We start from the raw sequence: 22780 nt of genomic DNA, 5'->3' as shown, positions 1-22780 counted from the left end.
TGTGTGCTGCAATGGCCAATGATGGTTTGCTTCTCAACACACCACTCATTGGCCCATACAACACAGAAAGCCTTATAGCTTTCCTAGAACAGCTCTATGCTCAGCTAGTGCCAGCAGAACAGGGGGAGCCAGTAAGAAACCCCCAAGTTTTTGTCATAGTTTGCGATAACGTTGCTTTTCACCACTCTGCAGCTGTCACAGATTGGTTTGCAGCACATCACAGATTTATGGTTTTGTACCTGCCTGCATATTCACCCTTCCTCAACCCAATAGAGGAGTTTCTCTGCCTGGAGGTGGAAAGTGTTTGGTCACCACCCACATGACCAAATGTCTTTTTGGAAGCCATGCGTGCTGGATGTGAGGACACGAGTCCAGAGGACTGCCAGGGATGGATAAGGCACTCCAGAAGGTTCTTCCCCAGGTGCATGGCAAGAGAAAACATTAGATGTGATGTTGAAGAAAACCTGTGGCCTGATGCTAGAGAGAGGCAGGATTAGCACCTCAATTATTTGTTCGAATTACAGTATGTACTTTTAGTTTCTACCTTTTTTTATCATTACTGTAATCCCGTAAATTACTACAGACTATTGAAGCAAACTGCTAATTTTCATTTACCTTAAAGAATTGTTATGTTCTAAAAATTTTAATAAATCATGTGAAAGAATGTCACTCTTTTCTTTGAAGAAAATATTACTTTGTATGAAGTCACTGAAATTGTTCAAACTGTAAAGATGAAAAGTTTGTATTTTCTGTATTGGTGTTTGATGCTAGTGTTTTTACTCTCAGTGTGTTCTGAGTGACAGTGTGTGTTCTCAGTGAGGGTTGTGCATAGTGTTTGGCTGCACTGAGCGTGTTTTGAGCCATGTGTTAAGAGTTGTGTTGCTTGGAATGAGTTTTGCAGGTGATGTGAACTGTTTAGCTCAGGTGACTGTTGGTAGTGCAGACTGTAGTTAGAGTTTTGCACATGTGACTCCAGTTGTGCCCACTGTCGTTTAGCAATCGAAAAAAACTGTAATATAATGTTTACATACCCTACATTATTTATCTCATATGTATACGTATATACTGTACTCTATATCATCTACTGCATCTTTGTAATGAATTTCCTCCTCTTCTTCCTAAGAGGAGAGGCGAAACGGATCAGAGGACCAATACGCGGCGTGGTAATTTACCATGGTTCTTTTTAATACGTTAAGGTACACATGAACAACTGACTACAAAAAACAAGAAATGTGAAAACTCAAAACAGTCCTATCTGGTGCAAAGACAGAGACAGGAACAATCACCCACAAACACAGTGAAACCCAGGCTACCTAAGTATGATTCTCAATCAGAGACAACTAATGACACCTGCCTCTGAGAACCACACTAGGCCGAAACATAGAAATTCCCAAAACCTAGAAAAACAAACATAGACTGCCCACCCAACTCACGCCCTGACCATACTAACTAAATACAAAACACAGGAAATAAAGGTCAGAACGTGACAGTACCCCCCCCCAAAGGTGCGGACTCCGGCCGCAAAACCTTGACCTATAGGGGAGGGTCTGGGTGGGCGTCTGTCCGCTGTGGCGGTTCTGGCGCGGGAAGCGGACCCCACTTCACCATTGTCTTAGTTTGCCTTATTGTCCGCCTCCGTGGCTTTCTCACCATGGCAACCCCTCTCAATGACCCCACTGGACAGAGGGGCAGCTCGGGACAGAGGGGCAGAAGCTCTGGATAGAGGGGCAGGGGCTCGGGACAGAGGGGCAGGGGCTCGGGACAGAGGGGCAGGGGCTCTGGCGCCTCTGGGCTGAGGGGCTCTGGCGCCTCTGGGCTGAGGGGCTCTGGGCTGAGGGGCTCTGGCGCCTCTGGGCTGAGGGGCTCCGGCAGCGGCGCCGGACAGGCGGGACGCTCCGGCAGCGGCGCCGGACAGGCGGGAGCACCTGCAGGGAGGAGACAGAGGGACAGCCTGGTGCGTGGAGCTGCCACAGGAGGCAGCGGCGCCGGACAGGCGGGACCACCTGCAGGGAGGAAACAGAGAGACAGCCTGGTGCGTGGAGCTGCCACAGGTACCACCAGGCTGGGGAGACCTTCAGGAGGCTTGGTGTTAGGAGGAGCCTGAAGGACCGGGCTGTGGGGGAGCACTGGAGCTCTGGTGCACAACCTTGGCACCACTTCCCCAGGCTGGACAACTACTCTAGCCCGGACCCTCCAGAGTGCAGGCACAGGTTGAACCGGGCTATGGGTAAGCACGGGAGATCTAGTGCTTACTACACGCACCTCTCCCTTAGGCTCCACTCCCACATTTGCCCGGCACGAGCGGAGCGCAGGCAGAGGACGCACTGCACCCTCCCAGCGCCCCGGAGACACAGCACGCAGAGCCGGCGCAGGATAACCTGGACCAAAACTGCGTACCGGCGACCAGACCCACTGAGCAGGCACCATACGCCCTGGCTCAATGCCCACACTCGCATGGCACTTTCGGGGGGCTGCCCTATCACGCACCGGGCTATGGGCACGCACTGGTGACACCGTGCGCTTAACCGCATAACACGGTGCCTGACCAGTAATGCGCTGCTTATCATAAACACGAGGAGTGAGCTCAGGTCTGCTACCTGGCTTAGTACCACACCTCGTGTCCCCCCCCCCAAAAAAAAATTGGGGGCTGCCTCTCGTACCTGTCGCACTGCCGTGCTGGCTCCTCATATTGCCGCCGCTCAGCTCTCGCTGCCTCTGCTCTCCTAGCTGCCTCCACCTGCTCCCATGGAAGGCGATCCTTTCCCGCCAGGATCTCCTCCCAGGTGTAGCAACCCTTGCCGTCCAATAGATCCTCCCATGTCCATTCCTCCTGTGATGCTGGCCGCTGTTGTTGCTGCTGCTGTCTTCACTGCTGTTTTTTACCACACCGCTCTGTCCTTGGTGGGTGGGTGATTCTGTAATGAATTTCCTCCTCTTCTTCCGAAGAGACGGATCAGAGGACCAACACTTTTGACTAAATGTAATACACTACAAGAGAAACTGTCAAATACTTATGACACCTTCAAATGGGGGGACTAGATACATAAAGTGCTTTCATTTCTAAACAGTTAAACAGATGTGTATGAAAATACCCTCAAATTAAAGGTGACATTCTGAACTCTGTGTGTGTGTGTGTGTGTGTGTGTGTGTGTGTGTGTGTGTGTGTGTGTGTGTGTGTGTGTGTGTGTGTGTGTGTGTGTGTGTGTGTGTGTGTGTGTGTGTGTGTGTGTGTGTGTGTGTGTGTGTGTGTGTGTGTGTGTGTGTGTGTGTGTGTGTGTGTGTGTGTCCTCCAGGTGGTTCGAGCCGTTTGTCATTCAGTGGCTGTCTGAGAATGAGGATGTTGCCATGGACTTCCTACACGGAGCTCTGGGGAGCGACAAGAAGCTTGGTGTGAGTACTCACACACACTCCTCTTTTCTCACTCGCTCACTCTCACTCATTCACTGTCTGGTAGTCCTCTGTCTCTTCTCAGTGAGGGATGAATAAATAACAACAGTGTTGACATACAGCACTCTGCTGCTCTGCTCACCCCAATGAAATACTGCACCATTGTGAAGTACTAAAGCTTTTTCTCACTCTCTCCCTCCCTCCTTCTCTGTCTCTCTCTCTGTCTCTCTCTGTCTCTTTCTCTGTCTCTCTCTGTCTCTCTCTGTCTCTCTCTGTCTCTCTCTGTCTCTCTCTGTCTCTCTCTGTCTCTTTCTCTGTCTCTCTCTGTCTCTTTCTCTGTCTCTCTCTGTCTATTTCTCTGCCTCTCTCTGTCTCTCTCTGTCTCTGTCTCTTTCTCTGTCTCTCTCTGTCTATTTCTCTGCCTCTCTCTGTCTCTCTCTGTCTCTTTCTCTGTCTCTCTCTGTCTCTTTCTCTGTCTCTCTCTGTCTCTTTCTCTAGTTCCAGCCAACGTCAGAACATGTCCTGTTCTCCTGTTCGGTGGTGGATGTGTTCACTCAGCTCAACCAGAGTTTTGAGATCATTAAGAAGCTGGAGTGCCCCAACCCACAGGCCCTGGCTCACTTCATGTGCCGCTTTGCTAAGGTCAGGCACTAACCCCAACCTAATGTCCCTAGCTGTGTGTGTGTGTGTGTGTGTGTGTGTGTGTGTGTGTGTGTGTGTGTGTGTGTGTGTGTGTGTGTGTGTGTGTGTGTGTGTGTGTGTGTGTGTGTGTGTGTGTGTGTGTGTGTGTGTGTGTGTGTGTGTGTGTGTGTGTGTGTGTGTGTGTGTGTGTGTGTGTGTGTGTGTGTGTGTGTGTGTGTGTTTGACTGTTTGACTGTTTGACTGTGAATGTGTCCAATACTATTTCTAAGTGTTTTGATATTGTTACAACTCAGTATTGTTCATTCCTGTTCTTGTATTTTTTCTAGACCATCAACAAGGTTCTGTTGCAGTATGCTGCAATCATAACCAAGGATTTTGGCTTGTATCTGAACCAGGAGAAAGTGGTAAGTGTTCTCTAGATGCACATAATGATCATTCTGCACAGAAAAAAAGATGGACCAGCCCATCTAGCATTTACCTAAACTTCCCTCTGGCCAGTCTGGTTCTGAATAGTACTGTTACATTCTATATGTATAATAACATGACTGTGTCTCTGTGACAGCCCTGCATCCTCATCAACAACATCCAGCAGCTCAGAGTTCAGCTGGAGAAGATGTTTGAGTCCATGGGAGGCAAGCAGGTCTGTACTGTAGCAACCCCTTACCTTTATACATACCCCTTACCCTTTACCCCAACCCCAAGACCATGGGAGGCAAGCAGGTCTGGATCTCTTCTTCCCCCCTCATATCCCCATGTTCCCAGACCCTCCCTGGCCCTAATCCCTGTCATACCCCATCAGGCAATTCTCACCTTCCCCCTAGATCTGTCACTATCCCTCTGAAGTCTCGTTCTATTTTTCCACTCTTCTAACTCTTCTCCCTCCATACTGTTTGGTCTTGTACGTTCTACTTTGTTTCTTTTATAAATGTTGTTTTATAAATGTTTGATGAATGTATGGGGGAAAGCCCTTAGTCTGTGTCTTGGGTTTCAGATATTCTAGCATGTCCCCCTCAACGATTTCTGTCTGTCTGTCTCTCTGTCTCTCCCTCTAAGTCTGTCTGTCAGACCCCCTCTAAGTGTCTGTCTCTCTGTCTGTTTCTCACTCTAAGTCTGTATGTCTGTCCCCCTCTAAGCCTGTCTTTCTGTCCCTCTCTAAGTCTCTCTGTCCCCCTCTAAGTCTGTCTGTAAGTCTATCTGTCCCCCTGCTCTGAGTCAGTCAGTCAGTCAGTCAGTCAGTCAGTCAGTCAGTCAGTCAGTCAGTCAGTCAGTCAGTCAGTCAGTCAGTCAGTCAGTCAGTCTGTCTGTCTGTCTGTCTGTCTGTCTGTCTGTCTGTCTGTCTGTCTGTCTGTCTGTCTGTCTGTCTGTCTGTCTGTCTGTCTGTCTGTCCCTCTCTAAGTCTGTCTGTCTGTCCCCCCTAAGTCTGTCTGTCTGTCCCCCCTAAGTCTGTCTGTCTGTCCCCCCTAAGTCTGTCTGTCTCTAAGTCCATCTGTCTGTCTATCTGCCTCTCTCTGTTCCATCTAAGTCTGTCTGTCTGTCTGTCTGTCTGTCTGTCTGTCTGTCTGTCTGTCTGTCTGTCTGTCTGTCTGTCTGTCTGTCTGTCTGTCTGTCTGTCTGTCTGTCTGTCTGTCTGTCTGTCTGTCTGTCTGTCTGTCTGTCTGACTGACTGACTGACTGACTGACTGACTGACTGACTGACTGACTGACTGACTGACTGACTGCCTCTCTGCCTCTCTGTCTGACTCTCTGCCTCTCTGCATCTCTGCCTCTCCCTCTAATTATATATGTCTGTCTAACTGTCTGTCTGCCTCTCCCTCTAAGTATATCTGCATGTCTCTCTATCTGGTATGTCTGTCTCTCTCTCGCTCTCTGTCTCTGTCTCTCTCTGCCTGTGTCTGTGTCTGTCTGATCCTGAGAATATAGCAACAGTTTTCTGTTATGTGCATGGTGTCTCTCTCCTGTTTCTAACGTTTTAAATGCCTTGAGTTATGTCTTCTGTGGTCTTGTGTTTCCCCATTCTACCCTGCTCTCTTTCAAGGAGGAGGGGGCTGTGTCCTTTTGCAAGGTGTGTAGTATAGGACTCCTACCTCCTACCATCCTAACCCCCCTTTACTAAACATAGGACTCCTACCTCCTACCATCCTAACCCCCCTTTACTAAAAACATAGGACTCCTACCTCCTACCATCCTAACCCCCCTTTACTAAACATAGGACTCCTACCTCCTACCATCCTAACCCCCCTTTACTAAACATAGGACTCCTACCTCCTACCATCCTAACCCCCCTTTACTAAACATAGGACTCCTACCTCCTACCATCCTAACCCCCTTTACTAAACATAGGACTCCTACCTCCTACCATCTTAACCCCCCTTTACTAAACATAGGACTCCTACCACCTACCATCCTAACCCCCCTTTACGAAGCATATAACTCCTAATAACTCCTACCATCCTACCTAACACCCTTTACTAAACATATAACTCCTACCATCTTACTTAACACCCTTTACTAAACATAGAACTCCTACCTAACACCCTTTACTAAACATTGAACTCCTACCTAACACCCTTTACTAAACATAGAACTCCTACCTAACAACCTTTACCAAACAGAACTCCTACCATCCTAACATTCTTTATAAAAACCTTTTAGTCCTACTAAAGATAAGTCTCTTACCATCCTAACATTCTTTATAAAACCCTTTAGGCCTACTAAAGATAAGTCTCATACCACCCTAACATTCTTTATAAAACCCTTTAGGTCTACTAAAGATAAGTCTCCTACCATCCTAACATTCTTTATAAAACCCTTTAGGTCTACTAAAGATAAGTCTCCTACCATCCTAACATTCTTTATAAAACCCTTTAGGTCTACTAAAGATAAGTCTCCTACCATCCTAACATTCTTTATAAAACCCTTTAGGCCTACTAAAGATAAGTCTCCCACCACCCTAACATTCTTTATAAAACCCTTTAGGTCTACTAAAGATAAGTCTCCCACCATCCTAACATTCTTTATAAAACCCTTTAGGCCTACTAAAGATAAGTCTCCCACCATCCTAAAATTCTTTATAAACCCTTTAGGCCTACTAAAGATAAGTCTCCTACCGTCCCTAACATTCTTTATAAAACCCTTTAGGCCTACTAAAGATAAGTCTCCCACCATACTAACATTCTTTATAAAACCCTTTAGGCCTACTAAAGATAAGTCTCCTACCATCCTAACATTCTTTATAAAACCCTTTAGGCCTACTAAAGATAAGTCTCCTACCATCCTAACATTCTTTATAAAACCCTTTAGGCCTACTAAAGATAAGTCTCCTACCATCCTAACATTCTTTATAAAACCCTTTAGGCCTAATAAAGATACGTCTCCCACCATCCTGAAATTCTTTATAATACCCTTTAGGCCTACTAAAGATAAGTCTCCTACCACCCTAACATTCTTTATAAAACCCTTTAGGCCTACTAAAGATAAGTCTCCTACCATCCTAACATTCTTTATAAAACCCTTTAGGCCTACTAAAGATAGGTCTCCTACCATCCTAGCATTCTTTATAAAACCCTTTAGGCCTACTAAAGATAAGTCTCCTACCATCCTAACATTCTTTATAAAACCCTTTAGGCCTACTAAAGATAAGTCTCCTACCATCCTAACATTCTTTATAAAACCCTTTAGTCCTACTAAAGATAAGTCTCTTACCATCCTAACATTCTTTATAAAACCCTTTAGGCCTACTAAAGATAAGTCTCATACCACCCTAACATTCTTTATAAAACCCTTTAGGTCTACTAAAGATAAGTCTCCTACCATCCTAACATTCTTTATAAAACCCTTTAGGTCTACTAAAGATAAGTCTCCTACCATCCTAACATTCTTTATAAAACCCTTTAGGCCTACTAAAGATAAGTCTCCTACCATCCTAACATTCTTTATAAAACCCTTTAGGCCTACTAAAGATAAGTCTCCTACCATCCTAACATTCTTTATAAAACCCTTTAGTCCTACTAAAGATAAGTCTCCTACCATCCTAACATTCTTTATAAAACCCTTTAGGCCTACTAAAGATAAGTCTCCTACCATCCTAACATTCTTTATAAAACCCTTTAGGCCTAATAAAGATACGTCTCCCACCATCCTGAAATTCTTTATAATACCCTTCAGGCCTACTAAAGATAAGTCTCCTACCACCCTAACATTCTTTATAAAACCCTTTAGGCCTACTAAAGATAAGTCTCCTACCATCCTAACATTCTTTATAAAACACTTTATGCCTACTAAAGATAAGTCTCCTACCACCCTAACATTCTTTATAAAACCCTTTAGGCCTACTAAAGAAAAAGTCTCCTTCCATCCTAACATTCTTTATAAAACCCTTTAGGCCTACTAAAGATAAGTCTCCCACCATCCTAACATTCTTTATAAAACCCTTTAGGCCTACTAAAGATACATCTCCTACCATCCTAACATTCTTTATAAAACCCTTTAGGCCTACTAAAGATAAGTCTCCTACCATCCTAACATTCTTTATAAAACCCTTTAGTCCTACTAAAGATAAGTCTCCTACCATCCTAACATTCTTTATAAAACCCTTTAGGCCTACTAAAGATAAGTCTCCTACCATCCTAACATTCTTTATAAAACCCTTTAGGCCTAATAAAGATACGTCTCCCACCATCCTGAAATTCTTTATAATACCCTTTAGGCCTACTAAAGATAAGTCTCCTACCACCCTAACATTCTTTATAAAACCCTTTAGGCCTACTAAAGATAAGTCTCCTACCATCCTAACATTCTTTATAAAACCCTTTAGGCCTACTAAAGATAGGTCTCCTACCATCCTAGCATTCTTTATAAAACCCTTTAGGCCTACTAAAGATAAGTCTCCTACCATCCTAACATTCTTTATAAAACCCTTTAGGCCTACTAAAGATAAGTCTCCTACCATCCTAACATTCTTTATAAAACCCTTTAGTCCTACTAAAGATAAGTCTCTTACCATCCTAACATTCTTTATAAAACCCTTTAGGCCTACTAAAGATAAGTCTCATACCACCCTAACATTCTTTATAAAACCCTTTAGGTCTACTAAAGATAAGTCTCCTACCATCCTAACATTCTTTATAAAACCCTTTAGGTCTACTAAAGATAAGTCTCCTACCATCCTAACATTCTTTATAAAACCCTTTAGGCCTACTAAAGATAAGTCTCCTACCATCCTAACATTCTTTATAAAACCCTTTAGGCCTACTAAAGATAAGTCTCCTACCATCCTAACATTCTTTATAAAACCCTTTAGTCCTACTAAAGATAAGTCTCCTACCATCCTAACATTCTTTATAAAACCCTTTAGGCCTACTAAAGATAAGTCTCCTACCATCCTAACATTCTTTATAAAACCCTTTAGGCCTAATAAAGATACGTCTCCCACCATCCTGAAATTCTTTATAATACCCTTTAGGCCTACTAAAGATAAGTCTCCTACCACCCTAACATTCTTTATAAAACCCTTTAGGCCTACTAAAGATAAGTCTCCTACCATCCTAACATTCTTTATAAAACCCTTTAGGCCTACTAAAGATAGGTCTCCTACCATCCTAGCATTCTTTATAAAACCCTTTAGGCCTACTAAAGATAAGTCTCCTACCATCCTAACATTCTTTATAAAACCCTTTAGGCCTACTAAAGATAAGTCTCCTACCATCCTAACATTCTTTATAAAACCCTTTAGTCCTACTAAAGATAAGTCTCTTACCATCCTAACATTCTTTATAAAACCCTTTAGGCCTACTAAAGTTAAGTCTCATACCACCCTAACATTCTTTATAATTCCCTTTAGGTCTACTAAAGATAAGTCTCCTACCATCCTAACATTCTTTATAAAACCCTTTAGGTCTACTAAAGATAAGTCTCCTACCATCCTAACATTCTTTATAAAACCCTTTAGGCCTACTAAAGATAAGTCTCCTACCATCCTAACATTCTTTATAAAACCCTTTAGGCCTACTAAAGATAAGTCTCCTACCATCCTAACATTCTTTATAAAACCCTTTAGTCCTACTAAAGATAAGTCTCCTACCATCCTAACATTCTTTATAAAACCCTTTAGGCCTACTAAAGATAAGTCTCCTACCATCCTAACATTCTTTATAAAACCCTTTAGGCCTAATAAAGATACGTCTCCCACCATCCTGAAATTCTTTATAATACCCTTCAGGCCTACTAAAGATAAGTCTCCTACCACCCTAACATTCTTTATAAAACCCTTTAGGCCTACTAAAGATAAGTCTCCTACCATCCTAACATTCTTTATAAAACACTTTATGCCTACTAAAGATAAGTCTCCTACCACCCTAACATTCTTTATAAAACCCTTTAGGCCTACTAAAGAAAAAGTCTCCTTCCATCCTAACATTCTTTATAAAACCCTTTAGGCCTACTAAAGATAAGTCTCCCACCATCCTAACATTCTTTATAAAACCCTTTAGGCCTACTAAAGATACATCTCCTACCATCCTAACATTCTTTATAAAACCCTTTAGGCCTACTAAAGATAAGTCTCCTACCATCCTAACATTCTTTATAAAACCCTTTAGTCCTACTAAAGATAAGTCTCCTACCATCCTAACATTCTTTATAAAACCCTTTAGGCCTACTAAAGGTAAGTCTCCTACCGTCCCTAACATTCTTTATAAAACCCTTTAGGCCTACTAAAGATAAGTCTCCTACCATCCTAACATTCTTTATAAAACCCTTTAGGCCTACTAAAGATAAGTCTCCTAACATCCAAACATTCTTTATAAAACCCTTTAGGTCTACTAAAGATAAGTCTCCTACCATCCTAACATTCTTTTTAAAACCCTTTAGGCCTACTAAAGATAAGTCTCCTACCATCCAAACATTCTTTATAAAACCCTTTAGGCCTACTAAAGATAAGTCTCCTACCATCCTAACATTCTTTATAAAACACTTTATGCCTACTAAAGATAAGTCTCCTACCACCCTAACATTCTTTATAAAACCCTTTAGGCCTACTAAAGATAAGTCTCCTACCATCCTAACATTCTTTATAAAACCCTTTAGGCCTACTAAAGATAAGTCTCCTACCATCCCTAACATTCTTTATAAAACCCTTTAGGCCTACTAAAGATAAGTCTCCTACCGTCCCTAACATTCTTTATAAAACCCTTTAGGCCTACTAAAGATAAGTCTTCCACCATCCTAACATTCTTTATAAAACCCTTTAGGCCTACTAAAGATAAGTCTCCTACCATCCTAACATTCTTTATAAAACCCTTTAGGCCTACTAAAGATAAGTCTCCTACCATCCTAGCATTCTTTATAAAACCCTTTAGGCCTACTAAAGATAAGTCTCCTACCATCCTAACATTCTTTATAAAACCCTTTAGGCCTACTAAAGATAAGTCTCTTACCATCCTAACATTCTTTATAAAACCCTTTAGGTCTACTAAAGATAAGTCTCATACCACCCTAACATTCTTTATAAAACCCTTTAGGTCTACTAAAGATAAGTCTCCTACCATCCTAACATTCTTTATAAAACCCTTTAGGTCTACTAAAGATAAGTCTCCTACCATCCTAACATTCTTTATAAAACCCTTTAGGCCTACTAAAGATAAGTCTCCTACCATCCTAACATTCTTTATAAAACCCTTTAGGCCTACTAAAGATAAGTCTCCTACCATCCTAACATTCTTTATAAAACCCTTTAGTCCTACTAAAGATAAGTCTCTTACCATCCTAACATTCTTTATAAAACCCTTTAGGCCTACTAAAGATAAGTCTCATACCACCCAAACATTCTTTATAAAACCCTTTAGGTCTACTAAAGATAAGTCTCCTACCATCCTAACATTCTTTATAAAACCCTTTAGGCCTACTAAAGATAAGTCTCCTACCGTCCCTAACATTCTTTATAAAACCCTTTAGGCCTACTAAAGATAAGTCTCCTACTGTCCCTAACATTCTTTATAAAACCCTTTAGGCCTACTAAAGATAAGTCTTCCACCATCCTAACATTCTTTATAAAACCCTTTAGGCCTACTAAAGATAAGTCTCCCACCATCCTAACATTCTTTATAAAACCCTTTAGGCCTACTAAAGATAAGTCTCATACCACCCAAACATTCTTTATAAAACCCTTTAGGTCTACTAAAGATAAGTCTCCTACCATCCTAACATTCTTTATAAAACCCTTTAGGCCTACTAAAGATAAGTCTCCTACCGTCCCTAACATTCTTTATAAAACCCTTTAGGCCTACTAAAGATAAGTCTCCTACAGTCCCTAACATTCTTTATAAAACCCTTTAGGCCTACTAAAGATAAGTCTCCTACCATCCTAACATTCTTTATAAAACCCTTTAGGCCTACTAAAGATAAGTCTCCCACCATCCTAACATTCTTTATAAAACCCTTTAGGCCTACTAAAGATAAGTCTCCTATCATCCTAACATTCTTTATAAAACTCTTTAGGCCTACTAAAGATAAGTCTCCTACCATCCTAACATTCTTTATAAAACCCTTTAGGCCTACTAAAGATAAGTCTCCTACCGTCCCTAACATTCTTTATAAAACCCTTTAGGCCTACTAAAGATAAGTCTCCTATCATCCTAACATTCTTTATAAAACCCTTTAGGCCTACTAAAGATAAGTCTCCTACCATCCTAACATTCTTTATAAAACCCTTTAGGCCTACTAAAGATAAGTCTCCTACCATCCTAACATTCTTTATAAAACCCTTTAGGCCTACTAAAGATAAGTCTCCTACCATCCTAACATTCTTTATAAAACCCTTTAGGCCTACTAAAGATAAGTCTCCTACCGTCCCTAACATTCTTTATAAAACCCTTTAGGCCTACTAAAGATAAGTCTCCTATCATCCTAACATTCTTTATAAAACCCTTTAGGCCTACTAAAGATAAGTCTCCTACCATCCTAACATTCTTTATAAAACCCTTTAGGCCTACTAAAGATAAGTCTCCCACCATCCTAACATTCTTTATAAAACCCTTTAGGCCTACTAAAGATAAGTCTCCCACCATCCTAACATTCTTTATAAAACCCTTTAGGCCTACTAAAGATAAGTCTCCTACCGTCCCTAACATTCTTTATAAAACCCTTTAGGCCTACTAAAGATAAGTCTCCTACCATCCTAACATTCTTTATAAAACCCTTTAGGCCTACTAAAGATAAGTCTCCCACCATCCTAACATTCTTTATAAAACCCTTTAGGCCTACTAAAGATAAGTCTCCCACCATCCTAACATTCTTTATAAAACCCTTTAGGCCTACTAAAGATAAGTCTCCTACCGTCCCTAACATTCTTTATAAAACCCTTTAGGCCTACTAAAGATAAGTCTCCTACCACCCTAACATTCTTTATAAAACACTTTATGCCTACTAAAGATAAGTCTCCTACCACCCTAACATTCTTTATAAAACCCTTTAGGCCTACTAAAGATAAGTCTCCTACCGTCCCTAACATTCTTTATAAAACACTTTATGCCTACTAAAGATAAGTCTCCTACCACCCTAACATTCTTTATAAAACCCTTTAGGCCTACTAAAGATAAGTCTCCTACCGTCCCTAACATTCTTTATAAAAAACTTTATGCCTACTAAAGATAAGTCTCCTACCACCCTAACATTCTTTATAAAACCCTTTAGGCCTACTAAAGATAAGTCTCCTACCGTCCCTAACATTCTTTATAAAACCCTTTAGGCCTACTAAAGATAAGTCTCCTACCACCCTAACATTCTTTATAAAACCCTTTAGGCCTACTAAAGATATGTCTCCTACCATCCTTACCATCTTTCACTTAGAATTGGATTCCTTCGAAATGGTTGTGGTCCTTCATTCTGTTTAACCTGATAAAGATCCTCTGAATGGAAACAATGGTAATTAGGACAATACAGTGTGAAGGATACTACTTATTTTAGCATAGGACACCTTAACTATCCCTACCACCATCTACTGAATATAGTAAATGCATGTACCCGCACTCCAATCCCCAGCTATGCTTCTCCCACTCTGAGCACCACACACACAGACATAAACACACACACCCCACCTATGCTCTGACTCTCTCAGCAAAATGTGCAACAGGGCATATGGAATCAGAGCTACCCATCTGTCATCTAGCCCCCGCGCTCTGTCATCTAGCCCCCACACTCTGTCATCTAGCCCCCACACTCTGTCATCTAGCCCCGCGCTCTGTCATCTAGCCCCACTCTCTGTCAGGGAGCAGTATTCATCTGTCATCTAGCCACACTCTCTGTCAGGGAGCAGTATTCATCTGTCATCTAGCCCCCACACTCTGTCATCTAGCCTCCACTCTCTGTCATCTAGCCCCACTCTCTGTCAGGGAGCAGTATTCATCTGTCATCTAGCCCCACTCTCTGTCAGGGAGCAGTATTCATCTGTCATCTAGCCCCCACACTCTGTCATCTAGCCTCCACTCTCTGTCATCTAGCCCCAATCTCTGTCAGGGAGCAGTATTCATCTGTCATCTAGCCCCACTCTCTGTCAAGGAGCAGTATTCATCTGTCATCTAGCCCCCACTCTCTATCAGGGAGCAGTATTCATCTGTCATCTAGCCCCACTCTCTATCAGGGAGCAGTATTCATCTGTCATCTAGCCCCACTCTCTATCAAGGAGCAGTATTCATCTGTCATCTAGCCCCCACTCTCTATCAGGGAGCAGTATTCATCTGTCATCTAGCCCCACTCTCTATCAGTGAGCAGTATTCATCTGTCATCTAGCCCCACTCTCTGTCAAGGAGCAGTATTCATCTGTCATCTAGCCCCCACACTCTGTCATCTAGCCTCCACTCTCTGTCATCTAGCCCCACTCTCTGTCAGGGAGCAGTATTCATCTGTCATCTAGCCCCACTCTCTGTCAGGGAGCAGTATTCATCTGTCATCTAGCCCCACTCTCTGTCAGGGAGCAGTATTCATCTGTCATCTAGCCCCCACACTCTGTCATCTAGCCTCCACTCTCTGTCATCTAGCCCCAATCTCTGTCAGGGAGCAGTATTCATCTGTCATCTAGCCCCACTCTCTGTCAAGGAGCAGTATTCATCTGTCATCTAGCCCCCACTCTCTATCAGGGAGCAGTATTCATCTGTCATCTAGCCCCACTCTCTATCAGGGAGCAGTATTCATCTGTCATCTAGCCCCACTCTCTATCAAGGAGCAGTATTCATCTGTCATCTAGCCCCCACTCTCTATCAGGGAGCAGTATTCATCTGTCATCTAGCCCCACTCTCTATCAGTGAGCAGTATTCATCTGTCATCTAGCCCCACTCTCTGTCAAGGAGCAGTATTCATCTGTCATCTAGCCCCCACACTCTGTCATCTAGCCTCCACTCTCTGTCATCTAGCCCCACTCTCTGTCAGGGAGCAGTATTCATCTGTCATCTAGCCCCACTCTCTGTCAGGGAGCAGTATTCATCTGTCATCTAGCCCCCACACTCTGTCATCTAGCCTCCACTCTCTGTCATCTAGCCCCACTCTCTGTCAAGGAGCAGTATTCATCTGTCATCTAGCCCCCACTCTCTATCAGGGAGCAGTATTCATCTGTCATCTAGCCCCACTCTCTATCAGGTAGCAGTATTCATCTGTCATCTAGCCCCACTCTCTATCAAGGAGCAGTATTCATCTGTCATCTAGCCCCCACTCTCTATCAGGGAGCAGTATTCATCTGTCATCTAGCCCCACTCTCTATCAGTGAGCAGTATTCATCTGTCATCTAGCCCCACTCTCTGTCAAGGAGCAGTATTCATCTGTCATCTAGCCCCCACTCTCTATCAGGGAGCAGTATTCATCTGTCATCTAGCCCCACTCTCTATCAGGGAGCAGTATTCATCTGTCATCTGGCCCCATTCTCTGTCAGGGAGCAGTATTCATCTGTCATCTAGCCCCACTCTCTGTCAGGGAGCATTATTCATCTGTTATCAAGCTCCACTCTCTGTCAGGGAGCAGTATTCATCTGTCATCTAGCCCCCACTCTCTATCAGGGAGCAGTATTCATCTGTCATCTAGCCCCACTCTCTATCAGTGAGCAGTATTCATCTGTCATCTAGCCCCACTCTCTGTCAAGGAGCAGTATTCATCTGTCATCTAGCCCCCATTCTCTATCAGGGAGCAGTATTCATCTGTCATCTAGCCCCACTCTCTATCAGGGAGCAGTATTCATCTGTCATCTGGCCCCACTCTCTGTCAGGGAGCAGTATTCATCTGTCATCTAGCCCCACTCTCTGTCAGGGAGCATTATTCATCTGTTATCAAGCTCCACTCTCTGTCAGGGAGCAGTATTCATCTGTCATCTAGCCCCACTCTCTATCAGGGAGCAGTATTCATCTGTCATCTGGCCCCACTCTCTGTCAGGGAGCATTATTCATCTGTTATCAAGCTCCACTCTCTGTCAGGGAGCAGTATTCATCTGTCATCTAGCCCCACTCTCTGTCAGGGAGCAGTATTCATCTGTCATCTAGCCCCACTCTCTTTCAGGGAGCAGTATTCATCTGTCACCTATTCCCCACTCTCTGTCAGGGAGCAGTATTCATCTGTTATCTAGCCCCCACTCTCTGTCAGGGAGCAGTATTCATCTGTCATCTAGCCCCACTCTCTGTCAGGGAGCAGTATTCATCTGTCATCTAGCCCCCGCGTTCTGTCAGGGAGCAGTATTCATCTGTCATCTAGCCCCACTCTCTGTCAGGGAGCAGTATTCATCTGTTATCAAGCTCCACTCTCTGTCAGGGAGCAGTATTCATCTGTCATCTAGCCCCACTCTCTGTCATCTAGCCCCACTCTCTGTCAAGGAGCAGTATTCATCTGTCATCTAGCCCCCACTCTCTATCAGGGAGCAGTATTCATCTGTCATCTAGCCCCACTCTCTATCAGGTAGCAGTATTCATCTGTCATCTAGCCCCACTCTCTATCAAGGAGCAGTATTCATCTGTCATCTAGCCCCCACTCTCTATCAGGGAGCAGTATTCATCTGTCATCTAGCCCCACTCTCTATCAGTGAGCAGTATTCATCTGTCATCTAGCCCCACTCTCTGTCAAGGAGCAGTATTCATCTGTCATCTAGCCCCCACTCTCTATCAGGGAGCAGTATTCATCTGTCATCTAGCCCCACTCTCTATCAGGGAGCAGTATTCATCTGTCATCTGGCCCCATTCTCTGTCAGGGAGCAGTATTCATCTGTCATCTAGCCCCACTCTCTGTCAGGGAGCATTATTCATCTGTTATCAAGCTCCACTCTCTGTCAGGGAGCAGTATTCATCTGTCATCTAGCCCCCACTCTCTATCAGGGAGCAGTATTCATCTGTCATCTAGCCCCACTCTCTATCAGTGAGCAGTATTCATCTGTCATCTAGCCCCACTCTCTGTCAAGGAGCAGTATTCATCTGTCATCTAGCCCCCATTCTCTATCAGGGAGCAGTATTCATCTGTCATCTAGCCCCACTCTCTATCAGGGAGCAGTATTCATCTGTCATCTGGCCCCACTCTCTGTCAGGGAGTAGTATTCATCTGTCATCTAGCCCCACTCTCTGTCAGGGAGCATTATTCATCTGTTATCAAGCTCCACTCTCTGTCAGGGAGCAGTATTCATCTGTCATCTAGCCCCACTCTCTATCAGGGAGCAGTATTCATCTGTCATCTGGCCCCACTCTCTGTCAGGGAGCATTATTCATCTGTTATCAAGCTCCACTCTCTGTCAGGGAGCAGTATTCATCTGTCATCTAGCCCCACTCTCTGTCAGGGAGCAGTATTCATCTGTCATCTAGCCCCACTCTCTTTCAGGGAGCAGTATTCATCTGTCACCTATTCCCCACTCTCTGTCAGGGAGCAGTATTCATCTGTTATCTAGCCCCCACTCTCTGTCAGGGAGCAGTATTCATCTGTCATCTAGCCCCACTCTCTGTCAGGGAGCAGTATTCATCTGTCATCTAGCCCCCGCGTTCTGTCAGGGAGCAGTATTCATCTGTCATCTAGCCCCACTCTCTGTCAGGGAGCAGTATTCATCTGTTATCAAGCTCCACTCTCTGTCAGGGAGCAGTATTCCTCTGTCATCTAGCCCCACTCTCTGTCAGGGAGCAGTATTCATCTGTCATCTAGCCCCACTCTCTTTCAGGGAGCAGTATTCATCTGTCACCTATCCCCACTCTCTGTCAGGGAGCAGTATTCATCTGTTATCTAGCCCCCACTCTCTGTCAGGGAGCAGTATTCATCTGTCATCTAGCCCCACTCTCTGTCAGGGAGCAGTATTCATCTGTCATCTAGCCCCCGCGTTCTGTCAGGGAGCAGTATTCATCTGTCATCTAGCCCCACTCTCTGCCAGGGAGCAGTATTCATCTGTCATCTTGCCCCCGCGTTCTGTCAGGGAGCAGTATTCATCTGTCATCTAGCCCCACTCTCTGTCAGGGAGCAGTATTCATCTGTTATCAAGCTCCACTCTCTGTCAGGGAGCAGTATTCATCTGTCATCTAGCCCCACTCTCTGTCAGGGAGCAGTATTCATCTGTCATCTAGCCCCACTCTCTTTCAGGGAGCAGTATTCATCTGTCACCTATCCCCACTCTCTGTCAGGGAGCAGTATTCATCTGTTATCTAGCCCCCACTCTCTGTCAGGGAGCAGTATTCATCTGTCATCTAGCCCCACTCTCTGTCAGGGAGCAGTATTCATCTGTCATCTAGCCCCCGCGTTCTGTCAGGGAGCAGTATTCATCTGTCATCTAGCCCCACTCTCTGCCAGGGAGCAGTATTCATCTGTCATCTTGCCCCCGCGTTCTGTCAGGGAGCAGTATTCATCTGTCATCTAGCCCCCGCGTTCTGTCAGGGAGCAGTATTCATCTGTCATCTAGCCCCACTCGCTGTCAGGGAGCAGTATTCATCTGTCATCAAGCCCCACTCTCTGTCAGGGAGCAGTATTCATCTGTCATCTAGCCCCACTCTCTGTCATCTAGCCCCCACTCTCTGTCAGGGAGCAGTATTCATCTGTCATCTAGCCCCACTCTCTGTCAGGGAGCAGTATTCATCTGTCATCTAGCCCCCACTCTCTGTCATCTAGCCTCCACTCTCTGTCATCTAGCCCCAATCTCTGTCAGGGAGCAGTATTCATCTGTCATCTAGCCCCACTCTCTGTCAAGGAGCAGTATTCATCTGTCATCTAGCCCCCACTCTCTATCAGGGAGCAGTATTCATCTGTCATCTAGCCCCACTCTCTATCAGGGAGCAGTATTCATCTGTCATCTAGCCCCACTCTCTATCAAGGAGCAGTATTCATCTGTCATCTAGCCCCCACTCTCTATCAGGGAGCAGTATTCATCTGTCATCTAGCCCCACTCTCTATCAGTGAGCAGTATTCATCTGTCATCTAGCCCCACTCTCTGTCAAGGAGCAGTATTCATCTGTCATCTAGCCCCCACACTCTGTCATCTAGCCTCCACTCTCTGTCATCTAGCCCCACTCTCTGTCAGGGAGCAGTATTCATCTGTCATCTAGCCCCACTCTCTGTCAGGGAGCAGTATTCATCTGTCATCTAGCCCCCACACTCTGTCATCTAGCCTCCACTCTCTGTCATCTAGCCCCACTCTCTGTCAAGGAGCAGTATTCATCTGTCATCTAGCCCCCACTCTCTATCAGGGAGCAGTATTCATCTGTCATCTAGCCCCACTCTCTATCAGGTAGCAGTATTCATCTGTCATCTAGCCCCACTCTCTATCAAGGAGCAGTATTCATCTGTCATCTAGCCCCCACTCTCTATCAGGGAGCAGTATTCATCTGTCATCTAGCCCCACTCTCTATCAGTGAGCAGTATTCATCTGTCATCTAGCCCCACTCTCTGTCAAGGAGCAGTATTCATCTGTCATCTAGCCCCAACTCTCTATCAGGGAGCAGTATTCATCTGTCATCTAGCCCCACTCTCTATCAGGGAGCAGTATTCATCTGTCATCTGGCCCCATTCTCTGTCAGGGAGCAGTATTCATCTGTCATCTAGCCCCACTCTCTGTCAGGGAGCATTATTCATCTGTTATCAAGCTCCACTCTCTGTCAGGGAGCAGTATTCATCTGTCATCTAGCCCCCACTCTCTATCAGGGAGCAGTATTCATCTGTCATCTAGCCCCACTCTCTATCAGTGAGCAGTATTCATCTGTCATCTAGCCCCACTCTCTGTCAAGGAGCAGTATTCATCTGTCATCTAGCCCCCATTCTCTATCAGGGAGCAGTATTCATCTGTCATCTAGCCCCACTCTCTATCAGGGAGCAGTATTCATCTGTCATCTGGCCCCACTCTCTGTCAGGGAGCAGTATTCATCTGTCATCTAGCCCCACTCTCTGTCAGGGAGCATTATTCATCTGTTATCAAGCTCCACTCTCTGTCAGGGAGCAGTATTCATCTGTCATCTAGCCCCACTCTCTATCAGGGAGCAGTATTCATCTGTCATCTGGCCCCACTCTCTGTCAGGGAGCATTATTCATCTGTTATCAAGCTCCACTCTCTGTCAGGGAGCAGTATTCATCTGTCATCTAGCCCCACTCTCTGTCAGGGAGCAGTATTCATCTGTCATCTAGCCCCACTCTCTTTCAGGGAGCAGTATTCATCTGTCACCTATTCCCCACTCTCTGTCAGGGAGCAGTATTCATCTGTTATCTAGCCCCCACTCTCTGTCAGGGAGCAGTATTCATCTGTCATCTAGCCCCACTCTCTGTCAGGGAGCAGTATTCATCTGTCATCTAGCCCCCGCGTTCTGTCAGGGAGCAGTATTCATCTGTCATCTAGCCCCACTCTCTGTCAGGGAGCAGTATTCATCTGTTATCAAGCTCCACTCTCTGTCAGGGAGCAGTATTCATCTGTCATCTAGCCCCACTCTCTGTCAGGGAGCAGTATTCATCTGTCATCTAGCCCCACTCTCTTTCAGGGAGCAGTATTCATCTGTCACCTATCCCCACTCTCTGTCAGGGAGCAGTATTCATCTGTTATCTAGCCCCCACTCTCTGTCAGGGAGCAGTATTCATCTGTCATCTAGCCCCACTCTCTGTCAGGGAGCAGTATTCATCTGTCATCTAGCCCCCGCGTTCTGTCAGGGAGCAGTATTCATCTGTCATCTAGCCCCACTCTCTGCCAGGGAGCAGTATTCATCTGTCATCTTGCCCCCGCGTTCTGTCAGGGAGCAGTATTCATCTGTCATCTAGCCCCCGCGTTCTGTCAGGGAGCAGTATTCATCTGTCATCTAGCCCCACTCGCTGTCAGGGAGCAGTATTCATCTGTCATCAAGCCCCACTCTCTGTCAGGGAGCAGTATTCATCTGTCATCTAGCCCCACTCTCTGTCATCTAGCCCCCACTCTCTGTCAGGGAGCAGTATTCATCTGTCAACTAGCCCCACTCTCTGTCAGGGAGCAGTATTCATCTGTCATCTAGCCCCCACTCTCTGTCAGGGAGCATTATTCATCTGTCATCTAGCCCAACTCTCTGTCATCTAGCCCCCACTCTCTGTCAGGGAACATTATTCATCTGTTATCTAGCCCCCACTCTCTGTCAGGGAGCAGTATTCATCTGTCATCTAGTCCCACTCTCTGTCAGGGAGCAGTATTCATCTGTCATCTAGCCCCTGCGCTCTGTCATCTAGCCCCCACAGTCTGTCATCTAGCCCCCGCGCTCTGTCATCTAGCCCCACTCTCTGTCAGGGAGCAGTATTCTTCTGGCATCTAGCTCCACTCTCTGTCAGGGAGCATTATTCATCTGTCATCTAGCCCCACTCTCTGTCAGGGAGCAGTATTCATCTGTCATCTAGCCCCCACTCTCTGTCAGGGAGCAGTATTAATCTGTCATCTAGCCCCACTCTCTGTCAGGGAGCAGTATTCATCTGTTATGTATCCCCACTCTCTGTCAGGGAGCAGTATTCATCTGTTATGTATCCCCACTCTCTGTCAGGGAGCAGTATTAATCTGTCATCTAGCCCCACTCTCTGTCAGGGAGCAGTATTCATCTGTCATCTAGCCCCACTCTCTGTCAGGGAACATTATTAATCTGTCATCTAGCCCCACTCTCTGTCAGGGAGCAGTATTCATATGTCATTTCGCTCCACTCTCTGTCAGGGTGCAGTATTCATCTGTCATCTAGCCCCACTCTCTGTCAGGGAGCATTATTCATCTGTTATCTAGCCCCCACTCTCTGTCAGGGTGCAGTATTCATCTGTTATCTAGCTCCACTCTCTGTCAGGGAGCAGTATTCCTGTGTCATCTAGCCCCCACTCTCTGTCAGGGAGCAGTATTCATCTGTTATCTAGCCCCCACTCTCTGTCAGGGAGCAGTATTCATCTGTCATCTAGCCCCACTCTCTGTCAGGGAGCAGTATTCATCTGTCATCTAGCCCCCATTCTCTGTCAGGGAGCAGTATTCATCTGTTATCTAGCTCCACTCTCTATCAGGGAGCAGTATTCATGTGTCATCTAGCCCCCACTCTCTGTCAGGGAGCAGTATTCATCTGTCATCTAGCCCCACTCTCTGTCAGGGTGCAGTATTCATCTGTCATCTAGCCTCCACTCTCTGTCAGGGAGCAGTATTCATCTGTTATCTAGCTCCACTCTCTGTCAGGGAGCAGTATTCATTTGTCATCTAGCCCCCACTCTCTGTCAGGGAGCAGTATTCATCTGTCATCTAGCCCCACTCTCTGTCAGGGTGCAGTATTCATCTGTCATCTAGCCCCCGCGCTCTGTCATC

The 22780-nt window shown here is 45.0% G+C and overlaps 1 protein-coding gene across 2 annotated transcripts in view; it reads left to right on the top strand.

The window, feature by feature from the left end:
• The window catches only part of LOC124033552 (protein unc-13 homolog C), a 265043-nt gene that overhangs the window by 162836 nt on the left and 79427 nt on the right, over positions 1-22780 (top strand). The window contains exons 21-25 of one of the 2 annotated variants that reach the window (XM_046345588.1): positions 3294-3390; positions 3886-4029; positions 4356-4433; positions 4592-4669; positions 6065-6091. In XM_046345588.1, the coding sequence (XP_046201544.1) occupies positions 3294-3390; positions 3886-4029; positions 4356-4433; positions 4592-4669; positions 6065-6091 (424 nt within the window). The remainder of the gene's footprint in view (positions 1-3293; positions 3391-3885; positions 4030-4355; positions 4434-4591; positions 4670-6064; positions 6092-22780) is intronic. The other variant, XM_046345590.1, reaches the window with a different exon arrangement.

This window comes from Oncorhynchus gorbuscha, linkage group LG04 (assembly GCF_021184085.1).
Source record: "Oncorhynchus gorbuscha isolate QuinsamMale2020 ecotype Even-year linkage group LG04, OgorEven_v1.0, whole genome shotgun sequence".
NCBI lineage: Eukaryota > Metazoa > Chordata > Actinopteri > Salmoniformes > Salmonidae > Oncorhynchus > Oncorhynchus gorbuscha.
This window is presented reverse-complemented; position numbering and strand designations above follow the sequence as displayed.